The sequence below is a fragment of the Belonocnema kinseyi genome, chromosome 3 (genome assembly GCF_010883055.1).
Source record: "Belonocnema kinseyi isolate 2016_QV_RU_SX_M_011 chromosome 3, B_treatae_v1, whole genome shotgun sequence".
Taxonomy (NCBI): Eukaryota; Metazoa; Arthropoda; class Insecta; order Hymenoptera; family Cynipidae; genus Belonocnema; species Belonocnema kinseyi.
Genome location: NC_046659.1, coordinates 89,878,296 through 89,893,936, shown reverse-complemented (window position 1 = coordinate 89,893,936; position 15,641 = coordinate 89,878,296). Strand labels below are relative to the sequence as shown.

Here is a 15,641-nt window from a genome sequence, read left to right as displayed (position 1 = left end):
TTATTCAGAAATTTAAATATATATATTTAAATTTCTGAATAAAACATTCTTTAGGCCTCAATTTTAACCGTTTAAATTTCAAAAAGTTCCACTCTGAGTGATTTAATTTCTAATTTTAATGACCGTGAGAAATTTTTGCAAACCGTGAAATAATTGTGATTTTTTTCTCCTCAAAGGAAATTACCATCCCGATTTTTATAATTTGAAATATTTTAGTTGCTGAATTTGAACTATTTTTAATTTGAGTTCGAATAGTGTAGTTTCAAATTCCTTTAAACAATGTTTAAAAATTATAAAATTTCTTTTAAAAAGATAGTTGTTTCTTTTCTACATGTGAAAATAAATGTTAAATCTTTTCTCTGATTTCCCCCTTTTCGTGAAAAAATTACCCTATTTCCCCTTTTTTGAGCTCTTTTTGTGCTGCGATCCTTTTCATTGAATTTTAATACGCGACAAAATTTGCCCATCCATATCAACTTTCCTCTCAAAAAACCTTTTTTTGATCGAATAATATCTTTTGTATTTCAATTTGAACCAAAAAATGTTTTTTTATATATTGCAATCCTTCGAAAATTACCTGTGAATTCTTAAAAATTGGAAGGAATTTTTTTTTAAATTCAGTATTTTCCTAACAAAGTTAGATATTAATTTATTTTTACATGAGAATTCTTCTTGTTTCAATTGATTCGAAAAAATAGTAAAAATGAAAAAAAACGGCGGTAATTTTTCCAACATTTTTAAAAGTGAATTTTTTAAATGTACCGATTAAAAAAAAATTTAGAAATATAAAATGTACTACATATATATCTCCTGAATTTTGATTTTGGTAAACCACTGCTTCAAATTACAAAAGATTATTTTTGATAAATTTAATTTTTTAATTTTGTTTGAAACAGCAAAAAGTACAAAACAGTGTTCAGATTAAAGTTTACACGTCTATTAAAGTTCTACCAAAAATACTTCCAGTTCTTTTGCGATATCTTGCATCGTTTACGAGAAAAATATTGTTAAAAAAACCCGTTGTCGAAAATGGTTAAAATGGTTAATTATACCGATCACGAGTGAATACTGGGGAAAAAATTTCTATCCGGGAAATCTGGGAATTTGAAAACAAAATTTCTCTAGACACATCGCCTATAATTATTATTTTCAATTCACTTCAAAAAGTAAAATTTGTACGAGCCGGAAAAGTCGACACCCCGATTTGTTATCATTCCACAGAGTTAGAAAAAAAAAGATAAACCTCGATTTGATTCTGCATCTTTTATGTCTTGACGTAGTCCTTCAATATCTGTGCCATTTTTGGTTGCGACTATTAGAAACCTTACTATTTTGCTAAGCATGCGAGTTTTATCGACATCAAAATGTAGTAAATTTGATAATAATGATGAAATGGGACATTCAGTGCAATGTGCGAGTTTCCAGTCTAAATTTTTGCACTGTTCTGAACAGTATTGTGCGATTGGACAGTGCGGACAAGGAATCATATTATGACTTCTTAATAAACAGTGATGACAGTGTGTGTATTTCCTGCAATAACAAAGTCCATTAGATGTAAAAGCAGGGCGATGTCCATTTCATCGCCGTCTACCTGTTTGCTCTACCCCCACTATCCAACTTCCCCTCACGCAGTTGAGGGACGGCAAGGCTATTGCTGCCGTGCCGGTCCTTGCCTTAGATGGTGTAGGACATATACACATTTTTAATTCTTCAAATAATAATTGAAAGATATTATGTTCAAAATTAACGTTTTTTTGCGATTCTAATTATATGTTACTTGCCCTAAGTTGAAAATTAGAATAAATGCGCTGTTAGAATGTTCTCTTTCGTGAAATAGTAATAAATTTTGGAAAACATAGTTAAAAATTATCATAATTTCAGTTACATTTACAGAGTTTTTTGTAATGCATTGTAAAAAATGCCATTATTTTCTCGTCATTCTATCAATTTTTTCGGAATTAAACTGGCAGCTTAAGGTTTAGATTAAAAAAAATTTATTTTTAACAAAACTTAGAAAAGACTTGAAATTTGGAGATCAAAATATGTTGGATTTTTAGAGAAAATTAGACGAAATGTATTCTTCCGATTTGCAAAAAAATATCTAAAAAGTTATGAGTATTTGAATTTTGTGCTTTGTTTAAAAAAACCCTGATTTTTTTTCTTTACACCTCCATAACTTTTGATCTAATTCAGATGTTTATTATTTTCTTTTTTATTCTAATAGCGTTCATCGTCTTATTTCGAAGCCCACCAGAAAATTGAAAAGGGGTTTAAAATGAACAAAATGACAGCGGTTTTTTTTTGAAAATATTAAAAATCATCTTTCTCAAATAACCCACCACTAAATGTTTTGCCATTTTTTTTTAACTTGTACTTGCTAAATGAATTTTGCAGCCAGAAAAATTATTTTTTTTTACAATCTAATTTTCTACTTTTTCATGGAAACAATAACAGATACTTTTCAAAAATATTTAGAAGAATAAAAAAGGTGGGGTTTTCAAGAAAATCTTTATTATTTCTTTTTCAAATTTTGAAAACATGAGCAAAATATATTTTCTGAAAAACTCTACTTATATTTCTAAATATTTTTGAAAAGTTTCTACTAATACCAGAAGCGCATCTTATCACTATGATGCGGGCTGAACCATTTTTGAGGCTGGGAGAATTTTTGTTCTCCTAAAAATGTAATTTTTGAATTTTTCTCGTAAACGTTTTTGATAGAACTTTTATCAGGCGTGGCAACTTTTATCTTAACATCTTTTTTGAATCTGTCATTGTAGAAAATCAGATTGTAACAAAATACCTGACTACAACAATTATTTAGATAGTATCAAGCTTACAAGATATCTCAATTATTAAAGTACAAATTAAAAAAAAAAAATGGCAAAAAATTTAAAGGTGGGTTTTTTGAAAAGATCAATTTTTAATATTTTCAAAAGAAAATAATAAATATTTTAATTAGATTAAAAGTTATGAGGTTGAAATAAAAAAAAATAGGATTTTCTGAAAAACAAAGCAAAACATTCTTTTTCTGTAAAACTCTTCTAGCACATATTCTAATTTTTAACGTATTAAGACAAGTAACGTAATTTTTACATTCTCATTCCTGAGAATGTAATATAATCGTCCAAATTTTCAATCGCTGACAAGGGTCGGCGACAGCAGCCTTGGGGTGCTTGGGCTGCGTGAGGGGAAGTTGGGTAATAGGGGGAGAGCTAATAGGTAGACCGCGGTTAAATGGTCACTGTACTAAAAACAATTATTCTTATGATAGATCAGCTGTTTCATTTAAGTCCCTTTAAGCTGCAGTAAACCCGATTCTATTATACATTTATTTTGAAAACCCGGATAGAAAAGAAATCGCCTGTCCATGTCATCCATAAATTATGTAACACATTATTTTTCCAATTTTCATGTACCCTTTTCCTAACCATGTAACGATTCATAATAAAATAGTGCCCCCCCCCCCCGCCTATGTTACGTAATTTTTCCAAATACATTCAGTAGAAAAATATTCATAACAAACTTAATTTTTTTTACAATTTTTCATTTTATTAGCTCATACCTTCAATTAATTTATATTGGTTATATATTTTTATAGAATTTGCAACAAGCTAACCGTGACTTAAAATAACCGCAATGTTTAAAGAACAATTATGATAATGAGAAACGCTAATAAAATGTAATGGATATCAAAGGATATTATACAATTTCCTAAAGTTTTTTTATCAAATCATTCAATTTTATATTTTTGACCACAATTTAAATGATCGAAACCCTTTACTATAGGTTTTAAAAATTCTCACTTCCCGTTTAATCTGTCGTCCAATCTAGAAAATTTGATCACCAAATCTAAGGGTGTATTTAGTAAATATTGAAAATCACGATAAACTTGATAAATGTTGTATAAATTTGTGGGTATTAGTAATTTTAATAATAACGATTTTAATAATTTTAATTTTTCCCTAATTTTAAAAATTGAGAAGAAAACCTGTTTTTAGGGTATATTATTTTTAAATCCCTTGAAATCCCGTAAAGTTGAATGAAATTTGATGATATTCCTTGCAATTTTTCTAATCTCTTGATTTTCCTTGGAGTTATTTTAAATAACCTAAAATATTTGCAATCCTTTGAAATCCCTTGGAATTTTTTTAAGCTTTTGAAAATTTCTGAGAATCTTTAAAATCTTTGAAATCCTTTGAAATCTCCAAAATCTTATAAAATCCCAGGAAATCCGTTCAAAATCCTTAAAAATCTTTTCAAATATTTATTTGGAAATCTCTTCAAATTCATTGAAAATAACTGAAATCTGATGATGTTCCTTGAAATTCCTGGACTTTTTTTTAATCTCTTGAAACTTCTTTGGAATACGTTAAATGGCCCTGAAATATTTAAAATCCTTTAATTCTTTTTAAATACCTTAGATTATTTTTAAACTTCTAAAAGTTTGAAATCCATTGAAATTCCTCGGAATATTTAAAAATCTTCTAAATCCCTCAATTGTTCTGAATAAATTTTGTAAAATTTCATTACAATATGATATAATCCCTAAAATAACTCTAAAAATTTTCGTAAATGATGATTATATTTCTTGAAATATTTTAAGGTTTATGAAATCCTTGAAGTTCATTCAAATACCGTATTGAGAGCCTTTAAAATCCTTAAAAATTATTAAAATCCATTGAAATTAATTAAAGGGCCCTTGAAATCCTTTGAACTTTTGAAAAGTCCTGAAAACTCCTTAGAAAATTTTAAAATATCCTAAACCCTTTTAAATTCTTTTAATTTTTTTGAATACTTTTTTTTTAATTTCATTAAAACATTATAAAAATCACTTGAAACCCCTAAAAATTTCATAAATTATGATTATATTTCTTTCATTATTTTCAATTCTATTAAATCCTTTGAGATCCTTGACATTCATTAAAATACCGTATTGACAGTCTTTAAAATCCTTAAAATTATTGAAATTCGTTGCAATTACTTAAAAATCCCTTGATATTCTTTGAAAATTTGTAAAGTCCTGAAAACTCCTTGGAATTTTTTAAAATAATCTTAAATGAAATTTTTGGAAATCTCTTCAGATTCTTAAAAATCTATTGATATTCTTTACAATATTTAATAATCTCTGTAAATCTTTGAAATCTCAATTCTTGTGAATAAAATATTAAAATTTTAATTAAAATATTATAAGATTCCTAGAAATCGTTTCAAATCCTTTGAGATCCTAAAAATTCATTAAAATACCCTATTCTTGTTAATAAATTCGCTGAAATCTCATTAAAATATTATAAAATCCTATAAACTTACATCAAATCGGATAATGTTCCTTGAAATATTTGAATTTCTATTAAATTCTCTGGTATTCTGGAAAATTAATTGATAAACTTTTTTGCGTGCCTTCAAAGTCCTTCAATCTTACTAAAATCCTCAGAAATCTTATAAAATCCCATGAATGCTGTTGAAATTCCTTAAAAATCCATTGAAATATTTGGAAATCCTTTAAAATACTTCGGAATCTTTTCAAATATATTAGCTTAACCAGATAAACTTGAAAAATGTTGGCTGATTTTGCGTGCAGTAACAATTTCGAAAATTGTAAAAAAAACTTTGTTTTTGTGAATATATTTTTTTTTACTGATCATGTAAAAAATCAAAATACTAATCTAATTTTACTGATATGAAGTTTTAATAACATTATTACGAACTTTTATTGTAAAATTATGTAATTTACACGTTACATAGTATAATATTTGAGAAGTGGATTTTTTGTAAGTTTGATTTGTTAAAAATATTGCGTAGTAGTATTGATTTATCCCCTCCCCTCCCACCTCAAAAATACTATGACGTAATATATGGATGGCCCCGTAACTATAATTGACGGAATTTAATATGCGTATCTTTATCATCAGACAACTCCACTTCGCCGGGTAAGGGCGTATGAAAAATGTACTTTAATTGCGGTTGTCCAGTGTTAACATTTGGCTTCATCCGACTTTATTAACTGGACTTTTGGCCAGGAGAGAGGAAAACTATATAAAAACCGTCTTCCTGATTACAGCCGATTTCTGACTGTCGAGTTTAAATGTAGTGTAAAGAGTTATTTATTGAAAGACTTACTTGTCTCGATAAATAGTGTATGAATATGGATCTTCTAATGAGAGGATGTCTCCTGGTTCGAAGCTTCGGGTAGCAATAATATGACGACCATATTTTTCTGAGATGCAGATGCTAAGACCACTACTGGCTGATGATGACTCTTCACTTGGACCATAGGTAAGTGACAATTTTCCTTCAGTTTTTAAATATCTTGGATTGTTAGATGTACCCGGAGAAGAAGAACCATTTAAATCCGTTAAACTGATAGGATTTTCTTTTGGGATATTATTCAAAACTGCAGCTTCCTTTGTCTCCTCTAAATTTGGTACGTTTTGAATCAATGGAAACTTCGAATTCACTTTATCATTTGATTTAGTCTCAAAAGGATCGAATTTTTCAGTCTTTGAATTTTCAGTCTCCGTGCTTCCATAAGAATTGCTTATCTTTTTAAGTGCTTTTCGTCCCCTTTCTTTCAATTTCTCTTTTTTCTCCTCCGGATAATCAAGGGACAAGGCTGCATCTATTTCTATTAGACATTGTTTGTAAAGCTGTTTTCTAAAAAGTGCAGCTGATCGATTAGCATGGGCGGTTGCCATAAGTTCTTTGCTATCAGCAAAAGCAAGACTCTTTGTGTAACACTCTATTGCTGCGGAATCATCACCGGCTACGAAATGCTGATTTCCTGTTTAACATTAAACAATCATTTATTCTAGTCCTTAGACATTATTGCTTTATATAAATTTTGTATTTTTTTCAGCTAGGTGAAGCATATTTTTTACAAAATGGAACATACGAGATACTATCACAGATGGAAACAAATCAGATAGAAATAGTTTTTATGGTGATAATCATCGACTTACTCTATAAAGTGAATTACAGGATGCCTACTTGACCCGGAATTTTATTCACCGAGAAAAAACCGAGAAATAAACGGCAATTTGATTCAGTATCTGGAATTTTTCTCTCGAATTTTATTCAAAGTGGTTCTATACATTTGATAATTTATTGCTTTAATTCTGAGTTAAAGTAGTGAATATTCTAAAAGAACTATAATTCTGAGTGGGGATAGAGGATTTCAGTAAGGAATTATTATTTGGAGTTTAGACACTGCATATTGAAATTTAAAAATCTCACATTTGTATATTTCAACCAATTAACGCTTTTTTAGCAAAACAGTTCAATTTCCGACCCAAAAAGATGACTTTTTAACAGCAGTTTATATATCAACAAAAGAATGAAATTTTTAACCAAATAGCTTAATTTTCAACCACCAAGATTATTTTTCTACTAAAAAAATACGAATAATCCACAAACAACGTGACTTTTCTAAAAAATATTGCAATTTTTAAGTAATAAAGATAAATTTTCAATCAAAAATGGAATAGTTAAATTTTCTATCAAAGAGATTAATTTTGAACTAAATTGATGAATCTGCAATCAATAGAATTATTTATTTTGAACAAAGTAGTTCAACTTTTAAACAAAAAAGACCAATTTTTCACGACAAAGAAGAGTTTACTATAGTCCGTAAATAACAATGTTTAAATCAAAAAACGAACTTCTAAAAATAGTTCAAAATTCAACCAACTACTTGATTTTTAAAGTAAAATTAATTCATTAACAACAAAAAATAAAGTTTTAACCAAGCATTGTAGAATTTTCAACACCAAAAAGACGAATTTTAACAAATAATGATTTTTCAGTCAAGAAATAAAAGTTCATTCAAATTTTTGAACGTTCATCCAAATAGTTTTATTTATTAACAAAAAAGAAGAAAATTCAACTAAGAACATTAATTTTCTACCAAAAAAAACTAATTTTCAACTAAAAAAAGATAAATTTTCAGACAAAAAAGGAAATGTTGCATTTTTCAGGTAAAATAATTAATTTTAAACCAAGAAAAACTAGTGTTTAATTAAAAATATAAATTTTCAATTATAAATGGAAGTTAATTTTTTAGTACACAAATTAATTTTCAACCGAAAAGAATGAATTTTTAACGAATTAATCAAATTTTCAATCTTTAAATTAAAACAAAAATAGTCTGGAAAAAAGAATTTCTACAAAAAATACGAATTTTCTACAGAAAATGATTAATCTTCAAGGCAAAACACGAATTTTCTATTAAACGGTTGAATTTTTTACCCAAAAATATGAATAAAAAAAACGTAATTTTGAACCCAACAGTTGCATTTATAACCAAAAAAGTGAAAACTTTATCCAAGACTATTAGTTTCAACCAAAAAAGATTAATTCTCAAATAAGAAAAACAGGTTTTAATAAAAAAATGACGAATTTTCAGCACAATAGTTGCATTTCCAACCAAAACAAAATAATTATTACAGTTAAATTTTGAATAAAAAAGATAACATTTCTATTAAATGAGATGCATTTTTAAACTAAAAAGGCAACTTAAAAAAAAGTTGAATTTTTAACCAAAAAGTATTTTGGTTGAAATTTTAAAATTAAAACATAAATTTTCGATAAAAAAGTTAATTTTCTACGAAAAATAGTTGAATAATATGATATCAGGGTGGCTTTTCATAATTCCCTCATTTTTTTTTACCAATATTACGTTTTCCCTGACCATTAATGTTCAAAGATCAAAATTTTAATCTTATAACACATTAAATAATAATAATGATAATAATAAATAAAATAAATATAATATAAAATAAAAAAAATAATAATAATAAAGTAGGTTTTCTTACAAACGGAATAAAAGGACTTAAAATCTAATTATAAAAATATCAAATTTTATTATACTTCAAAGCTATTCGAAGTTCCTCTTACAGAAATTCTCTGGCTTTGCAAGATTTTTTTTTATAAATTCCTGACTTTCCATAACGAATAAAATTTACTATCTTTTGCTTAATTTTCAGGTTTTTTCTGACCTACGGTCATCCTGATTTAGGACCGGGGATTTTCTTAAGAATAAATTATAATTTTAACTTTAGGGCAAGGAATTTTAGTGAAAAATTACATTTTTTTATTTTGGCACAGGGAATTTCAGTAAAAAAATATAATTTTGACAATTGGGACAGAGAATTTTCGCAAATACAGTGAAACTTTTTTATAGCGCCGATTTTGGGGCTGACGGTGGATGGGAACTAACTCATTATAGCCCGCTCCGCTTTTGTTTGTTTGTACCTGAGTGCTCGTCTGAGTGACAACCGCTGACCCCGCGCAGCACCTATTACGCCTACCTGCGGCGTGGCGTCGATTCTCGGAAGGGCTATAGAAGGGAAAGCTATTGAAGGGTTTCACTGTAATTAGAATTTTTACTTCGAGACAGAGAGTTTTCGTAAATAATTATAATTTTACGTGGATTAGGCAACTTTTGACATCGAATAGGAATTATTGAAAATAATTTTAATTCTGATTAAGAAGAAGGGAATAAAAAAAATCCATGTTCTAAGTACTAGTTCGAATTCTTATTTGAAGAATGTTAAAAAAACTTTGTAAGTTTAATAAATAATCACATTTGATAATATACACCTAAATAATAGCAATTTATTGCGGTTTTACACCATTTATGAAAAAAGAACGTATAACCCATTTTTTGTAAAAAAAAGATGTAATATTAAATGTCATAATATTATATATATATATTTCAATTCAACAATTTGGTTCAAAATTCTTCTTTTTCTTGGTTAAAAATGTATTATTTTAGTTAGAAATTAATTTCTTTACTTGAAAGCTTAACTGTTTTTTGAAAATTGGTTTTTTATTGTTGTTGAAAATTAACTTTGTTTAGTTCCAATTTCCATGAAGAATAATTCTTCTTTTACAAAATTCTCTGTTCTAAAATAGAACATTAATTTTTCTGACAAAAAATTACATGATGTTCTAACTTTAAGCTTAATTCTTTTCTAAAAATTCCTGTTCTAAATTAGAAATCTGTTAAAATATTCAGAAATCTCTTGAGTTATTTAAAAATTGATTCATTATTCAAATCTTATCTAAATAAAGTATGCCAAGTTCATTTGGAAAAAAATACAATTGTTGAAGTCATGTTCCAAAAAATCGCTACCGAAAAAGTGTCAGTTTAACACGTAATCGTATTGGACTCCTGACCAAAGTCGACGATACTCCGGAACAAAATCACGAGTCTCCACAAATCAAATCTGTATTCATACTTTCGATTATGAGGCATCCATTAGTTTCATAAAAACAAGGGGTTGACGACTTCAATCAAGAGAAAATTGCGAGAAGGGATGTCACGTTCATACGAGGCGCTTAGGTGAAATTAATAAATTTTTACTATCGCTTTTTTTTTAGACTTTTCCATACGACACCAAATGCCCAACCCTTTTTAAATTGGTAAAGAAATTTAACAATTGACCGGGAATTTAAAATCATTCATCGGCTAAACAATCTAAAATTAATGTGTACAGTTTCTAATCCGAGTTGATTAAATAAAAAATAATTATTTTGAAAGTCTACCTTCTTCTCTGTAACGTATAGAGTCTTCCTCGTTTTTTCTTTCTGGTTCCAAGTCTGGTAATGGAGTTTTTAGAAAATTATCCAAAACATGACTTACTAAAGCCTCACTTTCTTTTTGAAATCCGTAACCCACATGTGATTTTCTTTTTTTAAAATTTAAAATTAGTTCTTTCACTGATTCCATTTTTTAAAAGATTTTGATGTTACGAAACTTTTCATTTAAAATTCACTAATGAACACTCGGACTTTCGCGAATCTGAAAGAATAACAAATTTGTATCACATTTCATTGTGTACTAAAGGTTTAATTTGTTTAGGTAATAATAATCTTTTAATTTACAATTTAATTAGTTAATTTGTATTTAGTAAGTAGAAATGGTTGATTTAAATTATTTTTATCACCAGACGGGTGGGTCACAGTTGAAAAATATCTTACTTTAGAAGTGAAACTGTGCTAAATTGGCAAGGGTGGTCAACGCACTAATTGTAAGAGTAATGCCACGAGGTGAAACTAAAATTATCCTAAGGAGGAAGGTAGTAGGAAACGGGGAAAGTTTGCTTGCTTGCATATTACGTCAGTGTATAGTATTTGCAGAATTCTCAAATGAATTCTGAGCTAAGTATGGTATAATTCAGGGTAAAGGGTACAAAATTTGATACTATTTAATAAGGTGGCCAGGGAAAAGTCAAGGATTTTGAAAAAAATGCGGATGTCAGGAAATTTCTGTAAAAACCACTTCCACTAACTTTCAAGAATAACCCAGGCTGCTATACTTTTAGTCATTTTTTATTTATGAAATAATTTTTTAGTCACTTTTTCAAAGATAAAGTCACGATTTACAGTATTTTAGGGTATTTTTTGTAATTCCCAAGGAATTTTGTAGAGATTTAAAAATTTCTAATGGATTTGCAATATTGTTGAAAGATTTCAAGGAATTCACAATAGATTTCAATTATTCCAAAGGATTTTAAATCTTTTAGGGTATTTTTAGAATTTCCAAGAGTTTTAAAAAAGTTTCAAAAAATGGCTAAACATTTGAAAGGATTTGAACATTTTTAAGGAATTTGAAAAGATTCCAAGGAATGTTTAATAGATTTCAATAATTTGAAGGGATTTCACAGAATTTTTAACATTTTAGGGTACATTTATAATTTCCAACGAATTTTGAAGAGCTTTAAGAAGTATCAAGGGATTTCAAAAGTTTCCAATGGATTTACAATTTTGTATGGTATTTTCAAAGGTTCTAGGGAATTTGTAATAGATTTCAATAATTTCAAAGGATTTTATATATTTTAGGGTATTTTTAGAAATTTCAAGAGTTTCAAATAGTTTAAGAAAATGTCTAAAGATTTAAAAAAATTTTAAGGAATTTTAAAGACTTTAAGGAATGTTTAATAGATTTTAATTATTGGAACTTATTTCACAGGATTTTGAAACTTTCAGGGTATTTTTTTAATTTCCAAGGAATTTTGAAGAGTTTTAACACGTTTCAAGGGATTTTAAATGTTTTCAATGGATTTGCAATTTTTTAGGTTATTTTAAAAGATTCCAAGTAATGTGTAATAAATTTCAATAATTCCAAGGAATTTTCAAAAGCTTTTTCAAATTTTCAAAAGGTTTGAAATGATTTCAAAGCATTTCAAATATCTTAAATTATACTAAAAGATTCTAAGTAATTTTTTATATAATTCTACGACGTGGAAGTATTTCAGGGAATTTTAAAGTGCTTTAAAAACTTCAAGGGATTCCCAGAGATTGCTCCTTTTTTATATTTAAACGAAATACAAGGATTTTTGAAGAGAATTAACAAATTTTAAGAGATTTTAACAGATTTTAGATTATTTGAAACATTTTAGGGCATTTTAAAAGATTCCAATGAATATTTAATTACCTTGTAAGGATTTCCAAAGCTTTGAAATATTTTAGGGCATTTTAAAATATTCCAAGGAATTTGTAATAGATTTAAATAATTTTAAAGAATTTGATATATTTTAGGATATTTTTAGAAATTTCAAGAGTTTTAAATAGTTTAAGAAAATGTCTAAAGATTTAAAAAGAATTGAGGAATTTTAATGACTTTAAGGAATGTTTAATATATTTCAATTATTGGAAGGGATTTTAGAGGATTTTGAAACTTTTCAAGGAATTTTGAAGAGTTTTAACACGCTTCAAGGGATTTTAAATGTTTTCAATGGATTTTCAATTTTTTAGGTTATTTTAAGATTCCAAGTAATTTGTAATACATTTCAATAATTTCAAGAAATTTTCAAAAGCTTTTTTAAATTTTTAAAAGGTTTCGAAAGATTTCAAAGCATTTTAAATATTTTAAATATTTTAAATTATATTAAAAGATTCGAATTACTTTTGGTTAGAATTCTATGACGTGGAGGTATTCCAGGGAATTTTAAAGTGGTTTAAAAACTTCAAGGGATTGCAAGAGATTTTTCCTTTTTTTATATTTTAACTAAATTCAAGGATTTTTCAAGAGAATTAAAAAATTTTAAGAGATTTTAACAGATTTTGGATTATTTGAAACATTTTAGGGCATTTTAAAAGATTCCAAGGCATATTTCATGAATCCTCTGCCGCCCTTAAAACTTTCTTTTTTTTCTGAATTTTGAGATATTTAGGCATATTATTCATATGGCGGAGTGTATACAAAACTAAAATTCTAGCTCATTACCGTCCTGACTTTCATGTAAATCCTTGCGTTAAAAATTGCTGTTCGTCTCAAAGTCATATTTAAAAAAACTCAAGTCTTCCAAACGTTACATATATGTCACTGTGGGCGGTAGAGGGTTAACTTGCAAGAATTTCAAAAGCTTTGAAATATTTTAGGGTATTTGAAAATATTCCAAGGAATTTGTAATAGATTTAAATAATTCCAAAGGATATAAAATATCTTTGGGTATTTTCAAGAAATTCCAAGAAATTTTGAAGTACTTTAAAAAGTTTCAAAGTGTTTCAAAGTATTTCGAAAGATTTCAAAAAATTTGAGATATTTTAGGGCATTTAAAAAAGTAACCAAAGAATTTTTAATAGGTTTCAATAACTTTAAGATATTCCAAATATTTTAGGGTATTTTTAAAAAGTGCAAGTAATTTCAAGGAATTTTTAATACATTTCGATAACTTGAAAGGATTTCACAGAATTTATGGTACTTTTTTAAAAATTGCAAGGGTTTTTGAAGTGACTTATAAAGTTTTAAGGATTTTTCAAAAAGTTTTAAACGGATTAGCAACATTTAAGGGTATTTTAGAAGATTCCAATGAATTTTAAACATTTCAATAATCCCAAGAGATTCCAAAGGATTTTCGAAAGATGCCAAAGGATTTGAAATATTTTAGAGTATTTTAAAAGATTCCAGGTAATTTTTAATTGATTTCCATAATTTGAAGGGGGTTTACAGAATATATGGTATTTTTTTTAATTACATGGAAGTTGTAACAGATTTTAATAATTTTAAAGATTTTGGTGTATTTTGAAAAATTACAAGGAATTTTTGAGTTTTAAACGATGTCAAAAAATTTTGAGATTTTAAGAGCTTTAAAATATTTTAGCGTATTTTAAAAGATCTCAAATAATTTTCAATATATTTCAGTAATTTGAGGGTATGTATTCCCAAGAATTTGTGCCATTTTTAAAACTTACAGGTAATTTTAAAGTGCTTTTAAAAGTTTCAAGGGATTTAAAAAGTTTTTAAATTTGGTAGGTTATTTAAAGGAATTTTGAATGGATTTCAGTAACGTAATGTGATTTCAAAGGACTCTGCAATATGTTTGGGTATTTTAAAAGGTTTGAAAGCTAATTTTGAAGCGTTAAAAAAATTGAAGGGATTTCGAAGGATTTGAATAATTTTATGAGAGTCGGACGAATTTTCGTGGGCTGTAAAGAATTTCCTAGACTTTTGCAAGATGTGAAACGATTTTAAAAGCTTTCGAGGTATTTTAGCAAATTCTTCTGGCTTCCAGGAAATAGAATCAATTTTAATAGAATTTCACCGTATTTTATCATATTTTAACGGTTCTCAAAGAATTTATTCACAAGTGAGGAATTTCATAGGTTTCAAAGATTTAAAGAGATTTTCAAATATTTGTTATTTTCATTTGAAATTCACGTTGGATTTTGTCATGCTTTTGTTTAATTCATCTTCAATTAATTAAATCTTTTATTTTCAATCTTTATTAATTTCACTGTGTCTAATGTTTAATAGTTACATTTTGAGTTATAAATTAGTCACATTTTCACTTTTATAAAAGATTCAATATTAAAATTTTTATATTTCAGTATTAGTAGTCAGGCAAAATGAAAAATTAGTCAGGGAAACGCCAGGGAATTTTTGAAAATGTAATTTTGTGACCACTCTGGTTAATTATCAGGGTGGCCACTTTTTTTTTTAATTTTCGTCTCCCGGCTTTTTCCCGGTTCTCCCGCTGAATATTCGTATTTCTCCTGATTTATAAAAAAATTAACTTTCTTTGCGAAACCCACGGTTTTTTCACATATATTATAAATTGCGAAAGTCGATAAAAGTTAGCAAACCTTTTGCAAGAAATTAATTGATTTTTAAATCATATAATAAGAGAGATAATGAAATTGTTATGTCTAATAAAGAAAGTACAGATAATCGCTTTATTGCACACCAGCAGCAAATGGACACGCGCAAATCACGCGTTCCTGCCTTTGAGTTTCTATTTATTAACATGAAAATATGCCAATTTAAAAATCCATTATTAAAACAATTTTTGAATATAAGGTTTTAAATATTTTCAAAATAATAGTTAATAATGAATAATTTCGAATTGCAAGCTCTTGAATTTTAAAATAATATACCAATGATCTTGGACAATTCAATTAGAAAAAGGGGTTGACTTGTACAATTTCTAAGTCGAAGCGCTAAAAATTAAAGAGTTGTAATTTGATTTGGAGAGTCACGAAATTAGAATGATCTTAGATTAAAATCTGAAAAATATGACAATGTCAAAACATTAAAAATTGTATATTTAAGAATCAAATTTTGGAAACTGGACAGTTTAAAATTAGGAATAATTGAAATTGTATTCTTTATAATTAAAAGCGTTCAAAATAAATAATTA

At 27.2% G+C, this 15,641-nt stretch overlaps 2 protein-coding genes across 5 annotated transcripts in view; one reads left to right on the top strand and one right to left on the bottom strand.

Annotated features, from left to right (window-relative positions):
- LOC117170332 (SET and MYND domain-containing protein 4-like) overlaps positions 1–11,034 on the bottom strand; it is a 19,065-nt gene extending 8,031 nt beyond the window's left edge. For 3 of the 4 annotated variants that reach the window (XR_004466764.1, XM_033357052.1, XM_033357051.1), the window contains exons 1-4: positions 10,981–11,034; positions 10,546–10,801; positions 6,121–6,781; positions 1,244–1,530 (exon numbers count right to left, since the gene is read on the bottom strand). Coding sequence is in view for 2 of the 4 variants with exons in the window: in XM_033357052.1 (XP_033212943.1) it covers positions 1,244–1,530; positions 6,121–6,781; positions 10,546–10,729 (1,132 nt within the window). In the remaining 2 variants the exon portion in view is untranslated. Of the gene's footprint in view, positions 1–1,243; positions 1,531–6,120; positions 6,782–10,545; positions 10,802–10,884 lie in introns of all 4 variants that reach the window. The other variant, XR_004466765.1, reaches the window with a different exon arrangement.
- LOC117170331 (RNA-binding motif protein, X chromosome-like) overlaps positions 1–15,641 on the top strand; it is a 61,884-nt gene that overhangs the window by 28,172 nt on the left and 18,071 nt on the right. The window lies entirely within an intron of this gene.